Genomic DNA, 20,602 nt, shown 5'->3' on the forward strand with positions numbered 1-20,602 from the left:
AGTTGTAAAGAACCTTGGTCAGACCCCATCTGGAGAACTGGGCACCAAACCGAGAGAGAGATCAATCGGCCGTGGAAAAGATACAGTGCAGATTCACCAGGATGATGCCGGGGTTAAAAGGATTAAATTATGAGGACGGGTTGCTGAAACTTGGTTTTTATTCCATTGAATTCAGAACATTGAGATGTGATCACATCGAGGTGTTTAAAATAATAAAGGGATTCAATAAGGTAGATACAGAGAAATGATTTCTTCTGGAGGAGGAATCCAGAACAAGAGGGCATAAGAAATAGGAGCAGGAGTGGGCCATACGGCCCCTCGAGCCTGCTCTGCCAAACAGTCAGTGCATGGCTGATCTTCTACCTTAACTCCACTTTCCTGCCCGATTCCTTGATTCCCTCGATGTCCAAAAATCTCTCCATCTCATTCTTGAATATACTCAACGACTGAGCATCCACAGCCCTCTGAGGTAGAGAATTCCAAAGTTTCATCACCGTCTGAGTGAAGAAATCTTTCCTCATCTCAGTCCTAATTGGCTGATCCCTTATCCTGAGACTATGCCCCCGAGTTCTAGAATTTCCAGCCAGGGGAAACAGCCTCTCAGCCTCGACCCTGTCAAGCCCTCTCAGAATTTTAGACGTTTCAATCAGATCACCTCTCATTCTTCCAAACTCCAGAGAATATAGGGCAATTCTACTCAATCTCTCCTCATACAACAACCCTCTCATCCCAGGAATCAATCCAGTGAACCTTTGTTGCACCCCCTCGAATCAAATATATCCTTCCTCAGGTACGGAGACCAAAACTGTACACAGTACTCCAGGTGTGGTCTCACCAAAGCCCTATACAATTGCAGCAAGACTTCCTTACTCTTATTCCTCAATGCACTTACAATAAAGGCCAACATACTATTTGCTTTCCTAATTGTTTGCTGTACCTGCATATTAGCTTTTAGAAAATATTCTGCTTTTCTATTCTTCCCACCAAAGTGAATAATTTCCAAATTTCCCCACATTGTACTCCATCTGCCACCTTCTTGATAATCTTAAAATTAGAGCTAGGTCATTTAAGAGCAAAACAAAGTGGAAATTACAAACTCATTTCCCCAAAAGGCTGTGGATGCTGGGGCTCGATTGAAACTTTCAAAATTGAGATTGATAGATTTGTGTTGTTTGAGGGTTGCAAGGGATATGGAACAAAGGCGAGTAAATGGAGTTGTGGTACAGATTAGTCCTGATCCAACTGAATGGTGGAGTTGGCTTCAGGGGCTAAATGGCGAATTCCTGTTCCTGAACCCAGTCACTGACACCAATCACCTCCATTCTGAAAAAATCACCACAGTCACTGACATTAATCTTAACCTGTCTGATACAAACCAACCCCATACTCACTGACACCCATCTCACTGAATGGTGGAACAGGCTTGAGGGGCTGAATGGCCTACTCCTGTTCCTAATGTTCCTATATCACACTTAAGTTGCTAACATTCCTCTTCACAGTTCTTAATGCTCCCTATCTTGGTGTTGTCAGGAAATGTTGATCTAATGCCCTTGTACCTAAGCCCAGGTCATTGCTCTGTATTGAGAAGAGCAATGGTCCCAACACTGCCCCTGGGGACACCACCGTTTACATCCCCACAGTCTGAAAAACATCCATTAACCACTACTCTGCCCTTTATCCAACTTCCCATCCACACTGACCCACTCCCTTTAATACCGTGAGCTTTAATCTTATCAACAAGCCTCCTGTCCGGCATCTTCTCAAACACTTTTTAACAATCCATCTTCACAACATCCATTGCATTTTATCCCTACACTGTGTTATTTCCTCCAATAATCCCTGCTGTCTGTCCTGAATTAATCCATTTTAGAACAAATGTTGAAATCTTTGCTCCACCCACACGGTTCCATCTGTTTAAAGCCACAACAGAAAGGGCCAGTTTTCCCCTCGAGTTTGACATCAATCAGGTTTAAAAATGATGTGGAGATGCCGGTTATGGACTGGGGTTGACAATTTGTAAACAATTTTACAACACCAAGTTATAGTCCAACAATTTTATTTCATAATCACAAGCTTTCGGAGGCGTCCTCCTTCCTCAGGTGAATGTGGAAATGAAATCCTCGGACATTTCGCATTTATAAATCAGAGAACAATACCTGGTGATTACAGATCGTCTTTCCAACTGCCCGTTGCCAAGGCAATCAAAGTGTTCAGACAGAGAGGTGTTACCTACAGGGCCACCGAATATACAAACAACCAAAAAGTAGAAAAAAACAGAGAGAGAGAGGCAGAAACATAGAAACATCCGGAAGGAAGAGAAAGACAGCAAATGACCCGTTATATTAAAAACAGATAACTTTTGTTCGCTGGTGGGGTTACGTGTAGCATGACATGAACCCAAGATCCCGGTTGAGGCCGTCCTCATGGGTGCGGAACTTGGCTATCAATTTATGCTCGACGATTTTGCGTTGTCGTGTGTCTTGAAGGCCGCCTTTGAGTACGCTTACCCGAAGGTCGGTGGCTGAATGTCCTTGACTGCTGAAGTGTTCACCGACTGGGAGGGAACCCTCCTGTCTGGCGATTGTTGCACGGTGTCCGTTCATCCGTTGTCACAGCGTCTGCATGGTCTCGTCAATGTACCAGGCTCTGGGGCATCCTTTCCTGCAACGTATGAGGTAGACAACGTTGGCCGAGTGACAGGAGTATGAACCATGCACCTGGTGGGTGGTGTCCTCTCGTGTGATGGTGGTATCTGTGTCGATGATCTGGCATGTCTTGCAGAGGTTGCCATGGCAGGGTTGTGTGATGTCGTGGACGCTGTTCTCCTGAAAGCTGGGTAATTTGCTGCGAACGATGGTCTGTTTGAGGTTGGGTGGCTGTTTAAAGGCGAGTAGTGGAGTTGTGGGGATGGCCATAGCGAGGTGTTCGTCGTCATCGATGACATGTTGAAGGCTGCGGAGAACATGGCGTAGTTTCTCCGCTCCGGGGAAGTACTGGACGACGAAGGGTACTCTGTTGGTTGCGTCCCGTGTTAGTCTTCTGAGGAGGTCTACGCGATTTTTCGCTGTGGCCCGTCGGAACTGTTGATCGACGAGTCGAGCATCATATCCCGTTCTTACTAGGGCATCTTTCAGCGTCTGTAGGTGTCCATCGCGTTCCTCCTCGTCTGAGCAGATCCTGTGTATTCGCAGGGCCTGTCCATAGGGGATGGCCTCTTTGACATGGTTAGGGTGGAAGCTGGAAAGGTGGAGCATCGTGAGGTTGTCCGTGGGCTTGCGGTAGAGTGAGGTGCTGAGGTGCCCGTCTTTGATGGAGATTCGTGTGTCCAAGAAAGAAGCTGATTCTGAGGAGTAGTCCATGGTGAGCTTGATGGTGGGATGGAATTTGTTGATGTTATCGTGTAGTCTCTTCAGTGATTCTTCGCCGTGGGTCCATAGAAAGAAAATGTCGTCGATGTATCTGGTGTATAGTGTTGGTTGGAGGTCCTGTGCAGTGAAGAAGTCCTGCTCGAACTTATGCATGAAAATGTTGGCGTATCGGGGTGCAAATTTGGTCCCCATGGCTGTTCCGTGTGTTTGGGTAAAGAACTGGTTATCGAAGGTGAAGACATTGTTATCCAGGATGAAGCGGATGAGTTGTAGGATGGCGTCTGGAGATTGACTGTTGTTGGTGTTGAGTATTGATGCTGTCGCAGCGATGCCGTCATCGTGGGGGATACTGGTGTATAGTGCCGAGACGTCCATCGTGGTGAGAAGTGTTCCTGGTTCAACTGGTCTGTGGGTACTGAGTTTTTGTAGGAAGTCTGTAGTGTCGCGACAGAACTGTGGGTTCCCTGTACGATGGGTTTCAGGATGCCCTCGATGTATCCAGAGAAGTTCTCACACAGGGATCCGATAGGACGTCCGGGTGTGTTGGCTTTGTGTATCTTTGGGAGGCAGTAGAAGTCTCCCACTCGGGGAGTACGTGGGATGAGAGCGTGCAGGATGCTTTGAAGGTCTGGACCTCTCTGGATACATCGAGGGCATCCTGAAACCCATCGTACAGGGAACCCCCAGCTTCTGTCGCGAAACTACAGACTTCCTACAAAAACTCAGTACCCACGGACCAGTTGAACCAGGAACACTTCTCACCACGATGGACGTCTCGGCACTCTACACCAGTATCCCCCACGATGATGGCATCGCTGCGACAGCATCAATACTCAACACCAACAACAGCCAATCCCCAGACGCCATCCTACAACTCATCCGCTTCATCCTGGATCACAATGTCTTCACCTTCGATAACCAGTTCTTTACCCAAACACACGGAACAGCCATGGGGACCAAATCCGCACCCCAATACGCCAACATTTTCATGCACAAGTTCGAGCAGGACTTCTTCACTGCACAGGACCTCCAACCAACGCTATACACCAGATACATCGACGACATTTTCTTTCTATGGACCCACGGTGAGGAATCACTGAAGAGACTACACGATAATATCAACAAGTTCCATCCCACCATCAAGCTCACCATGGACTACTCCTCAGAATCAGTTTCTTTCTTGGACACACGAATCTCCATCTGAGACGGGCACCTCAGCACCTCACTCTACCGCAAGCCCACGGACAACCTCACGATGCTCCACTTTTCCAGCTTCCACCCTAACCACGTCAAAGAGGCCATCCCCTATGGACAGGCCCTGCGAATACACAGGGTCTGCTCAGACGAGGAGGAACGCGATGGACACCGACAGACGCTGAAAGACGCCCTAGTAAGAACGGGATATGACGCTCGACTCATCGATCGACAGTTCCGACGGGCCACAGCGAAAAATTGCATAGACCTCCTCAGAAGACTAACACGGGACGCAACCAACAGAGTACCCTTTGTCGTCCAGTACTTCCCCGGAGCGGAGAAACTACGCCATGTTCTCCGCAGCCTTCAACATGTCATCAATGACGAAGAATACCTCGCTATGGCCATCCCCACACCTCCACAACTCAGCTTTGAACAGCCGCCCAACCTCAAACAGACCATCGTTCGCAGCAAATTACCCAGCTTTCAGGAGAACAGCGTCCGCGACACCACACAACCCTGCCACGGTAACCTCTGCAAGACATGCCAGATCATCGACACAGATACCACCATCACACGAGAGGACACCACCCACCAGGTGCAAGGTTCATACAACCTGTGACTCGGCCAACGTTGTCTACCTCATACGTTGCAATGTACCATGCATGCTCTGGGGCATCCCTGCATGGTACATTGGTCTCGCCAATGTACCATGCAGGGATGCCCCAGAGCATGGTACATTGGCGAGACCATGCAGACGCTGCGACAACGGATGAACGGACACTGCACAACAATCGCCAGACAGGAGGGTTCCCTCCCAGCCGGGGAACACTTTAGCAGTCAAGGACATTCAGCCACCAACCTTCGGGTAAGCATACTCCAAGGCGGCCTTCGAGACACACGACAACGCAAAATCGTCGAGCAGAAATTGATAGCCAAGTTCTGCACCCATGAGGACGGCCTCAACCGGGATCTTGGGTTCATGTCACGTGACACGTAACCCCACCAGCGAACAAAAGTTATCTGTTTTTAATATAACGGGTCATTTGCTGTCTTTCTCTTCCTTCCGGATGTTTCTATGTTTCTGCCTCTCTCTCTCTGTCTTTTTTTCTTTTTTGTTGTTTGTACATTTGGTGGCCCTGTAGGTAACACCTCTCTGTCGGAACACTTTGATTGCCTTGGCAATGGGACCTCCTCAGAAGACTAACACGGGAAGCAACCAACAGAGTACCCTTCGTCGTCCAGTACTTCCCCGGAGCGGAGAAACTACGCCATGTTCTCAGCAGCCTTCAACATGTCATCAATGACGACGAACACCTCGCTATGGCCATCCCCACACCTCCACTACTCGCCTTTAAACAGCCACCCAACCTCAAACAAACCATCGTTCGCAGAAAATTACCCAGCTTTCAGGAGAACAGCGTCCATGACACCACACAACCCTGCCACGGTAACCTCTGCAAGACATGCCAGATCATCGACACAGATACCACTATCACACGAGAGGACACCACTCACCAGGTGCACGGTTCATACTCCTGTGACTCGGCCAACGTTGTCTAACCTCATACATTGCAGGAAAGGATGCCCCCGAGCATGGTACATTGGTGAGACCATGCAGACGCTGCGACAACGGATGAACGGACACCGCACAACAATCGCCAATCAGGAGGGTTCTCTCCCTGTCGGGGAACACTTCAGCAGTCATGGACATTCATCCACCGACCTTCGGGTAAGCGTACTCCAAGGCGGCCTTCGAGACACACGACAACGCAAAATCGTCGAGCAGAAATTGATAGCCAAGTTCTGCACCCATGAGGACGGCCTCAACCGGGATCTTGGGTTCATGTCACGTGACACGTAACCCCACCAGCGAACAAAAGTTATCTGTTTTTAATATAACGGGTCATTTGCTGTCTTTCTCTTCCTTCCGGATGTTTCTATGTTTCTGCCTCTCTCTCTCTGTCTTTTTTTCTTTTTTGTTGTTTGTACATTTGGTGGCCCTGTAGGTAACACCTCTCTGTCGGAACACTTTGATTGCCTTGGCAATGGGACCTCCTCAGAAGACTAACACGGGAAGCAACCAACAGAGTACCCTTCGTCGTCCAGTACTTCCCCGGAGTGGAGAAACTACGCCATGTTCTCAGCAGCCTTCAACATGTCATCAATGACGACGAACACCTCGCTATGGCCATCCCCACACCTCCACTACTCGCCTTTAAACAGCCACCCAACCTCAAACAAACCATCGTTCGCAGAAAATTACCCAGCTTTCAGGAGAACAGCGTCCATGACACCACACAACCCTGCCACGGTAACCTCTGCAAGACATGCCAGATCATCGACACAGATACCACTATCACACGAGAGGACACCACTCACCAGGTGCACGGTTCATACTCCTGTGACTCGGCCAACGTTGTCTAACCTCATACATTGCAGGAAAGGATGCCCCCGAGCATGGTACATTGGTGAGACCATGCAGACGCTGCGACAACGGATGAACGGACACCGCACAACAATCGCCAATCAGGAGGGTTCTCTCCCAGTCGGGGAACACTTCAGCAGTCATGGACATTCATCCACCGACCTTCGGGTAAGCGTACTCCAAGGCGGCCTTCGAGACACACGACAACGCAAAATCGTCGAGCAGAAATTGATAGCCAAGTTCCGCACCCATGAGGACGGCCTCAACCGGGATCTTGGGTTCATGTCACGCTACACGTTACCCCACCAGCGAACAAATGTTATCTGTTTTTAATATAACGGGTCATTGACTGTCTTCCTCCTCTCTCTCTCTCTCTTTTTTTTTGGGGGTTTGGATATTCGAAGGCCTTTCAGGTGACACCTTTCTGTCTGCTCACTGTGATTGCCTTGGCAACGGGCAGTAATCACCAGGCATTGTTCTGTGATTTACAAATGCGAAGGATTCGAAAATTTCATTTCCACACCGTTCACCTGAAGAAGGAGGACGCCTCCGGAAAAGCTTGTGGAATTTAAAATAAATTTGTTGGACGATAACTTGGTGTTGTAAAATTGTTCACAACGGGCAGTTGGAAAGACTTTCTGTAATCACCAGGTGTTGTTCTCTGATTTATAAATGCGAAATGTTCGAGGATTTCATTTCCACATTCACCTGAGGAAGGAGGACGCCTCCGAAAGCTTGTGATTTTCAAATAAAATTGTTGGACTCTCACTTGGTGTTGTAAAATTGTTTACAAAAGTTTAAAAATGAGGCAGAGTTTCAGCCAATGAGGGAGATCCGGGCTCAGCCCCGCCCACTCGGTGCCGCAAGTCCCGCCCCTCACACACTCCCATTGGTTGGAGGACCAACCGCCCGCTCGGTCCTCCAGTCCCTCTCCGCTCTTCCTATTGGTCCGGAGCTCCCGTCAATCACCCGGGCAGTGTGAGCTGAGCATGCGCGGCGGGCGGGGAGTGAGGCCGAGATCGTGTCCGCAACAGGTGAGAGATGGGCGGGGGGAGCGGGTTAATAAACCCCGGGGGAGGGGGCGGGGGCTTCACAAACCCCGAGTGCGGCCCCGGGCCCGAATATCAAACAGTGAACATTCTCCTCTCTCTCTCTACACTCCGGGGGCTCCGGTTTAGATCAGACCCGAAACTCAACACACGGCCCGCGGCCTCCGAGCATGCGCAGAGTCAGCGTCAAACCTCGTGACTCATCCAATCAGGGAGCGTCTGTAAATGAAGGAGAAATGGTGATCGGTCAGGGAGCGTCTGTAAAAGAAGGAGAAATGGTGATCGGTCGGGGAGCGTCTGTAAATGAAGGAGAAATGGTGATCGGTCGGGGAGCGTCTATAAATGAAGGAGAAATGGTTATCGGTCGGGGAGCGTCTATAAATGAAGGAGAAATGGTGATCGGTCAGGGAGCGTCTGTTAATGAAGGAGAAATGGTGATGGGTCAGGGAGCGTCTGTAAATGAAGGAGAAATGGTGATCGGTCAGGGAGCGACTGTAAATGAAGGCGAAATGGTAATCGGTGAGAGAGCGTCTGAAAATGAAGGAGAAATGGTAATCGGTCAGGGAGTGTGTGTAAATGAAGGAGAAATGGTGATCGGTCAGGGAGAGTCTGCAAATGAAGCAGAAGTGGTGATCGGTCAGGGAGAGTCTGTAAATGAAGCAGAAGTGGTGATAAGGCAGGGAGCGTCTGTAAATGATGAAGAAATGGTGATTGGCTCCGAAAGAGTCTGTAAATGAAGGAGAAATGGTGATCGGTCAGGGAGCATCAGCAAATGAAGGATAAGTGGTGATCGGTCAGGGAGCATCTGCAAATAGATGATAAATGATGACAGATCAGGGAACGTCTGTAAATGAAAGCGAAATGGTGAAGGTCGGGGGAGTCTGTCGATGAATGAGAAGTGGTGATGGGTCAGGGAGCATCTGTAAATGAAGGAGAAATGGTGAATTTCAGGGCAAGTCTGTAAATGACGAAGAAAATGTGACGGCTCATAAAAACATAAGAAATAGGAGCAGGAGTCGGCCATACGCCCCCTTGAGCCTGCTCTGACATTCAATAAGATCAAGGCTGATCTTCGACCTCAACTCCACTTTCCTGCCCAATCCCCATATCCCTTGATTCCCTTAGAGTCTCAAAATCTATCAATCTCAGCCTTGCATATACTCAACGACTGTGCATCCACAGCCCTCTGAGGTAGAGAATTCCAAAGATTTACAACCCTCTCAGTGGTGAAATTCCTCCTCATCTCAGTCTTAAATGGCCGACCCCTTATCCTGAGACAATGCTCCCACTTCTACACTCTCCAGCCAGGGGAAACATCCTCTCAGTATCTACCCTCTCAAGCCCTCTCAGAATCTTACAAGTTTCAATGAGATCACCTCTCATTCTTAGAACCATAGAAAAGATACAGCACAGAAGGGGGTCATTCGGCCCATTGTGTCCACGCTGGCTCGAAGAACAACCAGGTGCCCATTCTAATCCCACCTTCCAGCACCCGGTCCGTAGCCCTGCAGCTTACAGCACTTTAGATGCAGGTCCAGGTACTTTTTAAAAAGAGTTGAGGGTCCCTGCCTCTACCACCAATTCGGGCAGCGGATTCCATACACCCACCACCCTCTGGGTAAAACAATTTTTCCTTGTGTCCCCTCTAATCCTTCCGCCAATCAGCTTAAATCTATTTCCTCGAGTTCTTGAACTCTCTGCTAGGGGAAACAGATACTTCCTGTCTACTCTATCTGGGCCGCTCATCATTTTGTACACGTCAATCAAGTCACCACTCAGCTTCCTCTGCTCCAAGGAAAACAACACCAACCTATCCAATCTCTCCTCGTAGCTGCAATTTTCAAGCCCTGGCAACATTCTTGTAAATCTTCTCTGCACTCTCTCCAGAGCAATAACGTCCTTCCTGTAATGTGGTGACCAGAACTGCACACAATACTCCAGCTGTGGCCTTACCAGCGTTTTATACAGTTTATACAGTCATTACATCCGTGCTTTTGTATTCTATACCTCAGCTAATAACGGAGAGCATTCCGTATGCCTTCTTCACAACCTTATCTACCTGTACTGCCACCTTCAGGGACCTGTGCACATGCACTCCATGGTCTCTCACTTCCTCTCCCCTCTCAATATATTCCCGTTTACTGCGTGTTCCCTTTCACTGTTTGCCCTCCCGAAGTGCATTACCTCACACTTCTCCGGGTTGAACTCCATTTGCCACTTTTCCGCCCACTCCACCAACCCATTGATATCTTCCTGGAGTCCACAGCTACCCTCTTCACTATTAATTACACAGCCAATTTTTGTGTCATCTGCACATTTGCCAATCATGCTCCAGACATTCAAGTCCAAATCATTAAGATATACCACAAACAGCAGGGACCCAACACTGAGCCCTGTGGCACGGCATTGGAAACAGATTTCCATTCGCAAAGATATCCATCGACTTTTACCCTTTCTTTCCTGTTACTGAGCCAATTTTGCATCCAATTCACCACATTTCCCTGTATCCCATGGGCTTTTACCTTTCTGACCAGTCTGCCATGTGGGACCTTGTCAAATGCCTTACTAAAATCCATGTAGACAACATCCAACAGCACGACCATCATCAATCCTCCTTGTCACTTCCTCAAATAATTTAATCAGATTTGCAAGGCATGACCTTCCCTGAACAAATCCATGCTGACTATCCCTGATTAAACCATGCCTTTCCAAGCGACAGTTTATCCTATCTCTCAGTATTGATTCTAATAGTTTGCCCACCACCGAGGTAAGACTGACCGGCCTATAATTGTTCGGTCTTTCCCTTGAACCCTTTTTAAACAATGGTCTTACGTTTCCAGTCTTCCGGTACCTCCCCTGTATCTAATGAGGATTGGAAAATGATCCTCAGAGCATCCGCTATTTCCTTCCTGGCTTCCTCCAATAGCCCAGGAAACAATCCATCCGGCCCTGGTGGCTTATCGACTTGCAAGGATTCCAGTCCCTCTAGTACTTCCTCTCTCGTTATGTTTACCTGATCCAATATTTCACACCTGTCCTCTTTAACTACTACGTCCGGATCATCCCCTTCCTTTGTGAATACGGAGAAAAAATATTCATTTAAAACCCCACCCACATGTTCTGCTTCGACACACAAGTTAGCCTTATCATCCCTGATAGATCCCACCTTTTCCTTAGCTATCCTCTTGTTCTTAATGTACTGATAAAATATCTAACATTCTTCTAAACTCCAGAGAGCATAGGCCCATTCTATTCAATCTCTCCTCATAGGACAACCGTCTCATCCCAGGAATCAATCGAGTGAACCTTCGCTGCATATACCCTTCCTTAGAAAAGGAGAGCACAACTGTACACAGTACTCCAGGTGTGGTCTCACCAAAGCCGTGTACAATTGCAACAAGACTTCCTTATTCTTCTACTCCAACCCCCTTGCAATAAATTCCAACATTCCAGTTGCCTTCGAATTGCTTGCTGTACCTGCATGTTATCTTTCGGTGTTTCTTGTACGAGGACATACAAATCTCTCTGAACACCAACATTTAATAGTTTCTCACCATTTTAAAAATTCTGTTTTTCGAGTCTTCCGACCAAAGTGAATAACCTCACATTTCCCCAAATAATACTCTATCTGCCACCTTCTTGCCCACTCACTTAACCTGTCTATATCCCTTTGCAGACTCTTTGTGTCCTCCTCACAGCTTACTTTCCCACCTAGCTTCATGTCGTCAGCAAACTTGGATACTTTACACTCGGTCCCATCCGCTAAGTCATTGATATATATTGTAAATAGCTGAGGCCCAAGTACTGATCCTTGCAGCACCCCACTAGTTACACGTCCAGGCCATCAAAATATATCAAAAAGATTCATGGTCCTAATACCCACCCCTATGGAATATCACTGTATACTTCCTTCCAGTCTGTAAAACAACGGTTCACCACTGATCTCCACATTCTGTCTCTCCGCCAATTTTGTATCCATGCTGCTATTGGCTTCAATTTTATTAACAGGTCCATTCGGTGGCACTTTACCGAACGCCTTTGAAATGTCCGTTTACACAACATCGAGTGCACTACCCTCATCAACCCTCTCCGTTATTTCATTGAAGAACTCAATCAAATTAGTCAGACATGATTTTACTTTTAACAAATCGATATTGACTGTCATTTATTAACTCACATTCTTCCAAGTGAGAATTAATTTTGTCCCGGATTCTGGCCTCGAGAAGTTTCCCACCACCGACGTTAGGCTGACTGGCCTGTAATTGCCGGGTTTATCCCTCTCCCACATTTATGAACAGGGGTGTAACACTTGCAATCCTCCAGTCCTCAGACACCACTCCCACATCCAAGGAGGATTGGAAGATTGTGGTCAGAGCCTCCGCTATCTACACCCTTACTTCCCTCAGTAATCTTGGAGGCATCCCATCTGGACCGAAAAACCTTTTTACTTTGAGCACTGCCAGTCTTTTAAGTACCACCTCTTTATCTATTTTGATCGTCTTCAATATCACTACGACCTCCTCCTTTACTGTACAATGGCAGAATCCTCTTCTCTGGTGAAGACGGATTTAAAGTACTCATTTAGTGCCTCAGCCATGCCCTCTGCCTCCACAAGAAGATCTCCTTTTTTGTCCCTAATCGACCCCACCCTTCCTTTGACTCCCCTTTTGTATGTTCATAAAAGACTTTTGGATTCCATTTTATGTTAACCGCCAATCTATTCTCATACTCTCTCTTTGCACCTCTTATTCCGTTTTTTAGATCTCCTCTGTACTTTCTTTGTTCAGCCTGGTTCACTACTGTATTATGAACCTTACATTCGTCATAAGCCTCCTTTTTCTGTTTCATTTTAATCTCCATCTATCTCTTCAGTCATCCAGGGAGCTCCAGCTTTGGATGCCCTTCCTTTCTCTCCCGTGGGGATCTGTCTGCTCTGTACCTGAACCAACTCCTCCTTCAAGGCCTCCCATTGTTCAATTACTGTTTTGTTGCCAATTTTTGATTCCAATCCACCTGGACAAGATCCCTTTTTAACTCACTGGAATTAGTCCTCCTCCAGTTAAGAATTTTCACATTTGACTGTCCCCTGTCCTTTTCCATAACTATTCTAAACCTAATGAGATTATGATCACTGCTGCCCCACTTCATTCTCCACACCGAGCCCACTGCTGTACTCACACTCACTCTCTCACACTCACTCTCTCACACTCACTCTCTCACACTCACTCTCTCACACTCACTCTCTCACACTCACACTCACTCTCTCACACTCACTCTCTCACATTCACTCTCACATTCCTCTCTCACCCTTTCACTCACGGTTTAGGGCCACTGAAAGATGCTGCGATGGGTTTGGATTTCAGCACAGGGAGGAGGGAGAGTTTGTGGGACAGGGATTTACAGCTTTGAGGAATGAGAGAGGAAATAATGTTCCATAGAAAGTAGAGTTATCTGATCTGAATTTCTATCCTGTACTTACATTGACAACTTTTATAAACTCCTTTTACAGGGGAGGATTTGCAGAGGGAAACTCACACCAAAGATCACGTCAAGATCTGACAGAGTCACTCGATTCATCAGGACCTGAATATCATCGGCCTTTGAATGTGGAAGGAGAAACGTTTGTCTGTTCTATCCGTGGGAGAAGATTTCAAACATCAGTGTGAGTGGAAAAGCACCAAGACACACACATCCGAGTGAGAGTGTTACAGTGCACTGACTGTGGAAAGAGCTTTAACCAGTTACATAGCCTGAAAAAACATCACACCATTCACAGCGGGGAGAAACTGTATACGTGTTGTGTGTGTGGACGAGGCTTCAACTGATCGTCCAACCTGGAGAGACACAAGGTCACCCGGACCACGGAGAAACCGTGGAAATGTGGGGACTGTGGGAAGGGATTCAATTACCCCTCACTGCTGGAAATGCATGGACACAATCACACTGGGGAGAGGCCGTTCTTCTGCTCCGTGTGTGGGAAGGGATTCACTCGGTCATCCACCCTGCTGAGACACCAGCGAACTCACTCTGATGAGAGACCTTTTAAATGTTCTGACTGTGAGAAGAGCTTTAAAAGCAAACGTATTCTGCTGACACACCAACGCACTCACACTGGGGAGAGGCCGTTCACCTGCACCGTGTGTGAGAAGAGATTCACTCAGTCATCCACCCTGCTGACACACCAGCGAGTTCACTCTGATGAGAGACCTTTTAAATGTTCTGACTGTGAGAACAGCTTTAAAAGCAAAATTGATCTGATGAGACACCAACATAGCCACACTGGGGAGAGGCCGTTCACCTGCTCCGTGTGTGGGAAAGGATTCACTCAGTCATCCACCCTGCTGAAACACCAGCGAGTTCACACTGGGGAGAGACCGTTCTCCTGCTCAGTGTGTAAGAAGAGATTCACTCGATCATCACACCTTCTGTCACACCAGCGAGTTCACACTGGGGAGAGACCGTTCTCCTGCTCAGTGTGTAAGAAGAGATTCACTCGATCATCCCACCTTCTGTCACACCAGCGAGTTCACTCTGATGAGAGACCTTTTAAATGTTCTGACTGTGAGAAGAGGTTTAAAAGCAAAATTGATCTGATGAAACACCAACGTACCCACACTGGGGAGAGGCCATTCACCTGCTCCGTGTGTGGGAAGGGATTCACTCAGTCATCCAACCTGCTGAGACATCAGCGAGTTCACACTGGGGAGAGACCGTTAAATGTTCTGACTGTGAGAAAAGATTTAAAATCAGAAATGAGCTGCTGAAACACCAACACACTCACACTGGGGAGAGACTGTTCACCTGCTCCGTGTGTGGGAAGGGATTCACTAATTCATCCCACCTTCTGAAACATCAACTTGTTCACACTATTGAGTGACCTTTTAACTCAGTGACTGTGAGAAGAGCTTTAAAAGCAGAAATGAACTGCTGACACATCAACTCACGCCCATTGAGGAGAGACTGTTCACCTGCTCCGTGTGTGGGAAGGGATTCACTCAGTCATCACACGTGCTGAGACACCAGCGAGTTCACATATGACTGCAGGGGTTTGATTCTGCTGTTAATCACATCCAGGACTGAACCATGTTCATTCTGACAGTTGGGGTTTGTTTCTTCTGATGTTAATAACCCCTATAACTGAGCTGGAGTTTAATATCCTGGATATCTGTTAAATAAATCAGCTTTGTTGTAAACACCTTGTTGTTGATTTTGGTCTTTCCCACCTGAGTGTTTAGCATCACCTGACTGGAGCTCAGAAAGGACAATCTGGGGGGAGGATCGTCCGGTGGGAACAGAACTTCAGCCTGGACACAGTCCTTCAGGGCCACACTGAGAGGGACAAACGGCACTTTGGTCTTTCTCGTCTCCCTTCTCTGACAGCAAAGTCACTGTGTGACATCCAGTCTGAAAATGACTGTGGTAATTATTCTATGAAGATTTCACCTGTTTGAGTGACAGTCCTGAGTCTACCATTTAAGGCAAGCGTTAACTCATTTAAAATAAACCCGTTAAAAATAAATGAGTTGAAGTCTGAATTGAAGTAGCAGAGGGAGGAGTTCACAGGAGCCTGTTAACTGCTGGTACAATTATTCAACAGTCATTCGATCTCCAGATAAAGAAGGACCTGCAGTGTGTTTCCAGAATTCATGGTTTTATTGATGTGTGCGTGTTAGACACCAGGATCACTAAAAATACACAACCCTGACCATCCACAGGGTGGGGGCGATCCCGACAGTTACTCTGGGATCACTCCCACTGCGGAACTCCACCACTGACCCTGCTGAACGTTGCAGGCTCAGGGAGTGGGGCCTCCAGGAGTGGACTGTAAGATAGCTGACAAATATATGCTGAGGTACCAGAGGAATCCTTACTAAGGAACCGTCTGGGATTTTACCTGTCAGTGTGGGTCTAGCGGTGAATGATTCCTGAGTCCCCAAACTGTCTTACATTTAACCCAGATCAGATCAGGATGAATTCAGTTTACCGGAGAATTGGGTCAAATATCACCCACAATCGAGGGAGACACATGCAGCCATTACAGAAGCTCAGAGATCTTTGGAAAAGAAAATGGTGCACAATTCTGAGAATAATAGCAAATGTTTTTTCAGCTACGTCAGGAGTCAGAAGACCATTAAAGATACTTTAGGGCCACTGAAAGACAGTTCAGGACAGATTCCCGGGCAATGGCAGAGCTGTTAAATGACTATTTCACATCAGCCTGCACTCCTGTGGATGAGGCTCAGATTCCAGCTGTGGGATGTGCTGTCAACAATAACATCATAAATATTAAAATAGAATGGGATGTCACTTTGGATAAAATATGAACTCTCAAAATGCATTGTGCTCCAGGTCCAGATGATATTCACCCACGGGTGTTTAAAGAGATGGGACGGGTGCTCTGTGAGCCCCTTGCCTGTATCTTCAACAGCTCAATAGAGTCAAGGATTGTTCCCTGAGATTGGAAGGTAGCTCACGTAGTTCCCATTTTCATTAAAGGGGACAAATCAGAGCCGGGGTATGACAGGCCCATCAGTGTGACCTCGATCTGAGGGAAGATGCTTGAAGGGATCCTAAGAGATGCTGTTTATGATCACGGGGAAAGAGAAGGAGCCATTAGAGATACTCAACACGGCTTCTGGGAAAGAAAATGCTGTCTTACAAACTTGCTTGAGTTTTTTGAAGAAGTTGCTGGGTCAGTGGATGAGGGTAATCTGGTTCACATTGTCTATCTCAGGGGTGTCAAACTCATTTCCTATGGTGAACCTGACCCGATATCCTGGCACTTGGCCTGGACCACATTCAGCAAAAGTTATTAAACTGGAAACAGATGAAGATAAACTATATTGTTACTTACGTACATTTCGATGTTGTTTACTGCTACTGCTGCTCCTGATAGCTGATCTTCTTTCCCGGAAGCCGTGTTGAGTATCTCTAATGGTCCCTTCTGTTTCCTCGTGATCATAAACAGAATCTCTTAGGATCCCTTCAAGCCTCTTAGCTTGAACTATTGCACCAACATTTGGAGTAAATGACTGGGCTGAGGCCTGTCTTGGATAAAAACATGAGGACCACTTGTCATTACAGAACTGTGTGCCCCAAACACTAACCGTGGAAGTGAATTCCACAGACTGCCTACTCCCTATGTAAAGAAATTTCTCTTGACTACTGCTCTAAAACAGATAGCAGGGGTTAATTGTAGCTACTCACACTGTATAAGGTGGAAAGTGATGCTCCACAAGGATTGGTTCTGGGACCACTGTTCACAATTCACATAAACAATTTGGTCTCGGGAATCGGAAGTACAATTTCAAAATTAACAGATGACACTAGATTGGCGGATGGGGTGGAGTTTACATAATATTGATGAAGTTTGCGACCAAATACAAAATACATTAATAAACTTGTAAAATGGGTGTATAATTGGCCAATGAATTTTAATGCCGATGACAGTGAAATGGAGCATCCTGGTAGCAAGAATTTGGAAATTGTGCCCTGTATACCCAAGTCCAAGTCATTAATGTATATCAAGAAAAGCAGTGGTCCCAGCACCGACCCCTGGGGAACACCACAGTATACCTCCCTCCTTTCTGAAAAACAACCATTCATCACTACACTCTGTTTGCTGTTATTTAGCCAATTCTGTATCAATGCTGCTACTGCCACCCCTTTATTCCATGGGCTTCAATCTTAATGACAAGCCCATTACGTGGCACTTTATCTAACGCCTTTTGGAAGTCCATACACACCACATCAACTGCATTTCCCTCATCGACCCTCTCTGTTACCTTATCAAAAAACTGTATCAAGTTAGTTAAACACAATTTGCCTTTAACAAATCCGTGCTGGCTTTCCCTAATCCTTGTCCAAGTGGCTGCGAATTCTATCCCGGATTATCGTTGCTAGAACTTTCCCCACTACCGAGGTTAAACTGACTGGTCAGTAGCTGCTGGGTTTTATCTTTCACCCTTTCTTGAACAGGGGTGTAACATTTGCAATTCTCCAGTCCTCTGGCATCACCCCCATATCTAAGGATGTTTGGAAGATTATGGCCAGTACCTCTGCAATTTCCACTGTTACTTCCCTCAGAAACCTAGGATGCATCCCATCCGGACCAGGTTACGTATCTACTTTAAGTACAGCCAGCCTTTCAAGTACCTCCTCTTTATGAATTTTTAGCCAATCCAGTATCTCAACTACATCTTCCTTTACTGACACTCTGGCAGCATCTTCTTGGTAAAGACAGATGCAAAGTATTTATTTAGTACCTCCGTCATGCCCACTGCCTCCTGCTGCTGTTTCCTCAGTATAACACGGGCCAGTGACGCAATGGATAACACATCTGACTACGGATGAGAAGACTGTAGGTTTGACTCCTACCTGGCTCTGAATTTTTTTTAACTTGTGCATTATTTTATGGCCTTCAATACCTTGCAAGCTGTCCTACTTGGTGGTGCTGCCTGGCTCCATACCTGGTAAGTGCCATCTCAGTGCAGCAAGCAGTGCATCAGTGTCATAATCTGAGGGTCCTGAATTCAAACTTCAGAGAAGGCATCAGGGATTACGAAGCTTTTTTTCCATCTCTCACCTCATCTTTCCATCTTTGCTGCAGAGCAAAATCAAGAACTTTTGCTGACTGCAGCACATCAAAAGATGTGCTGCCCCTTGACCTCTCTGTACCCAAACACACAGTGAAGTTTAGGAAGTTCATGGGCTATGGACTCACTGACAACGCTCTTGTTTCTGTATAATTGCAGCAAGACAATCGGTGAGTGGAGAATATAATCAACGATCCCACTACTTCTCACATGCTAAGTGAGCGCTCTACCAGTTGAGCTAATTCCTCGTTTGCTGTTTGTAAATCGCCCTTCACAGTTCCCGCCTCACACTCGCCTCCAAGCTGCTCCACGACCAGCAGAGAAATCTTGCCTTGGGTTGCCGCTCCTTGAATATATTAAAAAATTGCTAAAATCGGTGTTATCGAGCATCAGCAAGTGAGGAACAGCAGAACGGGAAGCCACAGTAATCATGAATGATGCTGAGAAGAGTCCGAGCCTGCGGAAGGAAGACGAGGTCACCGGAAAGCAACAGCCGCCCGAGCTTGAGGGAGCAGCGTGAGCCCTGACTGACTGACTGATCGAAGACCTTTTTACATGAAATTGAGGGCGATTTGAAATGTTGCTGCTCAAAGGCACTCCCTGCTGGTGAGCAGAGGGAAATGCTCGAGTGAAACAGCGATGCTCGGGCAGACACAGAAAGCTTTAAGGTTTGAGAAAGCAAAAGAGGCGTCCTGTGCGTTCATGGCAACATGTTAATCTGTAAGTTGCCTGTAAAGTTAAGAGAGCGACCTTGAACTAATTGTTGCTTATTGCAAAAGTACGCGTACTCTTTTGAGCCGGAATTGAACAAATGATGGAAGGATGACTGTCTTATTTTCCACAACAGTCTTGTTGCTCGACCAGCTGAGTTATCAAAGGAAAGAGGCAAAAATGGATTCCAGTGCTCATGACTGAGGCTGACTCGGTACCTGCTCATACCGCAGCGCTGTGGGAGTGTGAGCTGCTCCGTGTTCTCCACAGCCTGGGCCAGTGACACAATGAATAATGCGACTGATTATTGATCTGGAGATTGTGGGTTCAAGTTTACGGAGGGTGTAAAGTGGAAGGCCGGGCCTGGAGAGCATTGGAATAGTCGAGTCTCGAGGTAAACAAAGGCACGGATGAGGGTTTCAGCAGCAGAACTTCATTCTGTTGGTTGGGATTTGTTTCTGATGATGTTAATAATCGCTGTAACTGCCCCTGGGGGACACCACTGTTTACATCCCCACAGTCTGAAAAACATCCATTAACCACCACTCTGCCCTTTCTCCAACTTCCCATCCACACTGACCCACTCCCTTTAATACCGTGAGCTTGAATCTGATCAACAAGCCTCCTGTCCGGCATCTTCTCAAACACTTTTTAACAATCCATCTTCACAACCTCCATTGCATTTTATCCCCACACTGTGTTATTCCCTCCAATAATCCCTGCTGTCTGTCCTGAATTAATCCATTTCATTCCCAATGTTGAAATCTTTGCTCCACCCACTCGGTTCCATCGGTTTTTCTCCACAACACAAAGGGCCAGTTTTCCCCAAGAGTTTCACACCAATCAGCTTTCAAAATGAGGCAGACTTTCAGCCAATGAGGGAGATCCGGGCTCAGCCCCGCCCACTCGGTGCCGCAAGTCCCGCCCCTCACACACTCCCATTGGTTGGAGGACCAACCGCCCGCTCGGTCCTCCAGTCCCTCTCCGCTCTTCCTATTGGTCCGGAGCTCCCGTCAATCACCCGGGCAGTGTGAGCTGAGCATGCGCGGCGGGCGGGGAGTGAGGCCGAGATCGTGTCCGCAACAGGTGAGAGATGGGCGGGGGGAGCGGGTTAATAAACCCCGGGGGAGGGGGCGGGGGCTTCACAAACCCCGAGTGCGGCCCCGGGCCCGAATATCAAACAGTGAACATTCTCCTCTCTCTCTCTACACTCCGGGGGCTCCGGTTTAGATCAGACCCGAAACTCAACACACGGCC

At 47.3% G+C, this 20,602-nt stretch overlaps 1 protein-coding gene across 1 annotated transcript in view; it reads left to right on the top strand.

The window, feature by feature from the left end:
• The first annotated feature begins 7,971 nt into the window (after window positions 1–7,971).
• Window positions 7,972–20,602, top strand: part of LOC137335597 (zinc finger protein 850-like) — a 78,180-nt gene continuing 65,549 nt past the window's right edge. Inside the window, 3 exon segments of the mRNA XM_068000907.1 lie at window positions 7,972–8,024; window positions 13,549–14,750; window positions 14,753–14,901. Coding sequence (XP_067857008.1) covers window positions 13,964–14,750; window positions 14,753–14,901 — 936 coding nt within the window. The 5' untranslated portion in view covers window positions 7,972–8,024; window positions 13,549–13,963.

Source organism: Heptranchias perlo, chromosome 20, assembly GCF_035084215.1.
Source record: "Heptranchias perlo isolate sHepPer1 chromosome 20, sHepPer1.hap1, whole genome shotgun sequence".
Lineage (NCBI taxonomy): Eukaryota > Metazoa > Chordata > Chondrichthyes > Hexanchiformes > Hexanchidae > Heptranchias > Heptranchias perlo.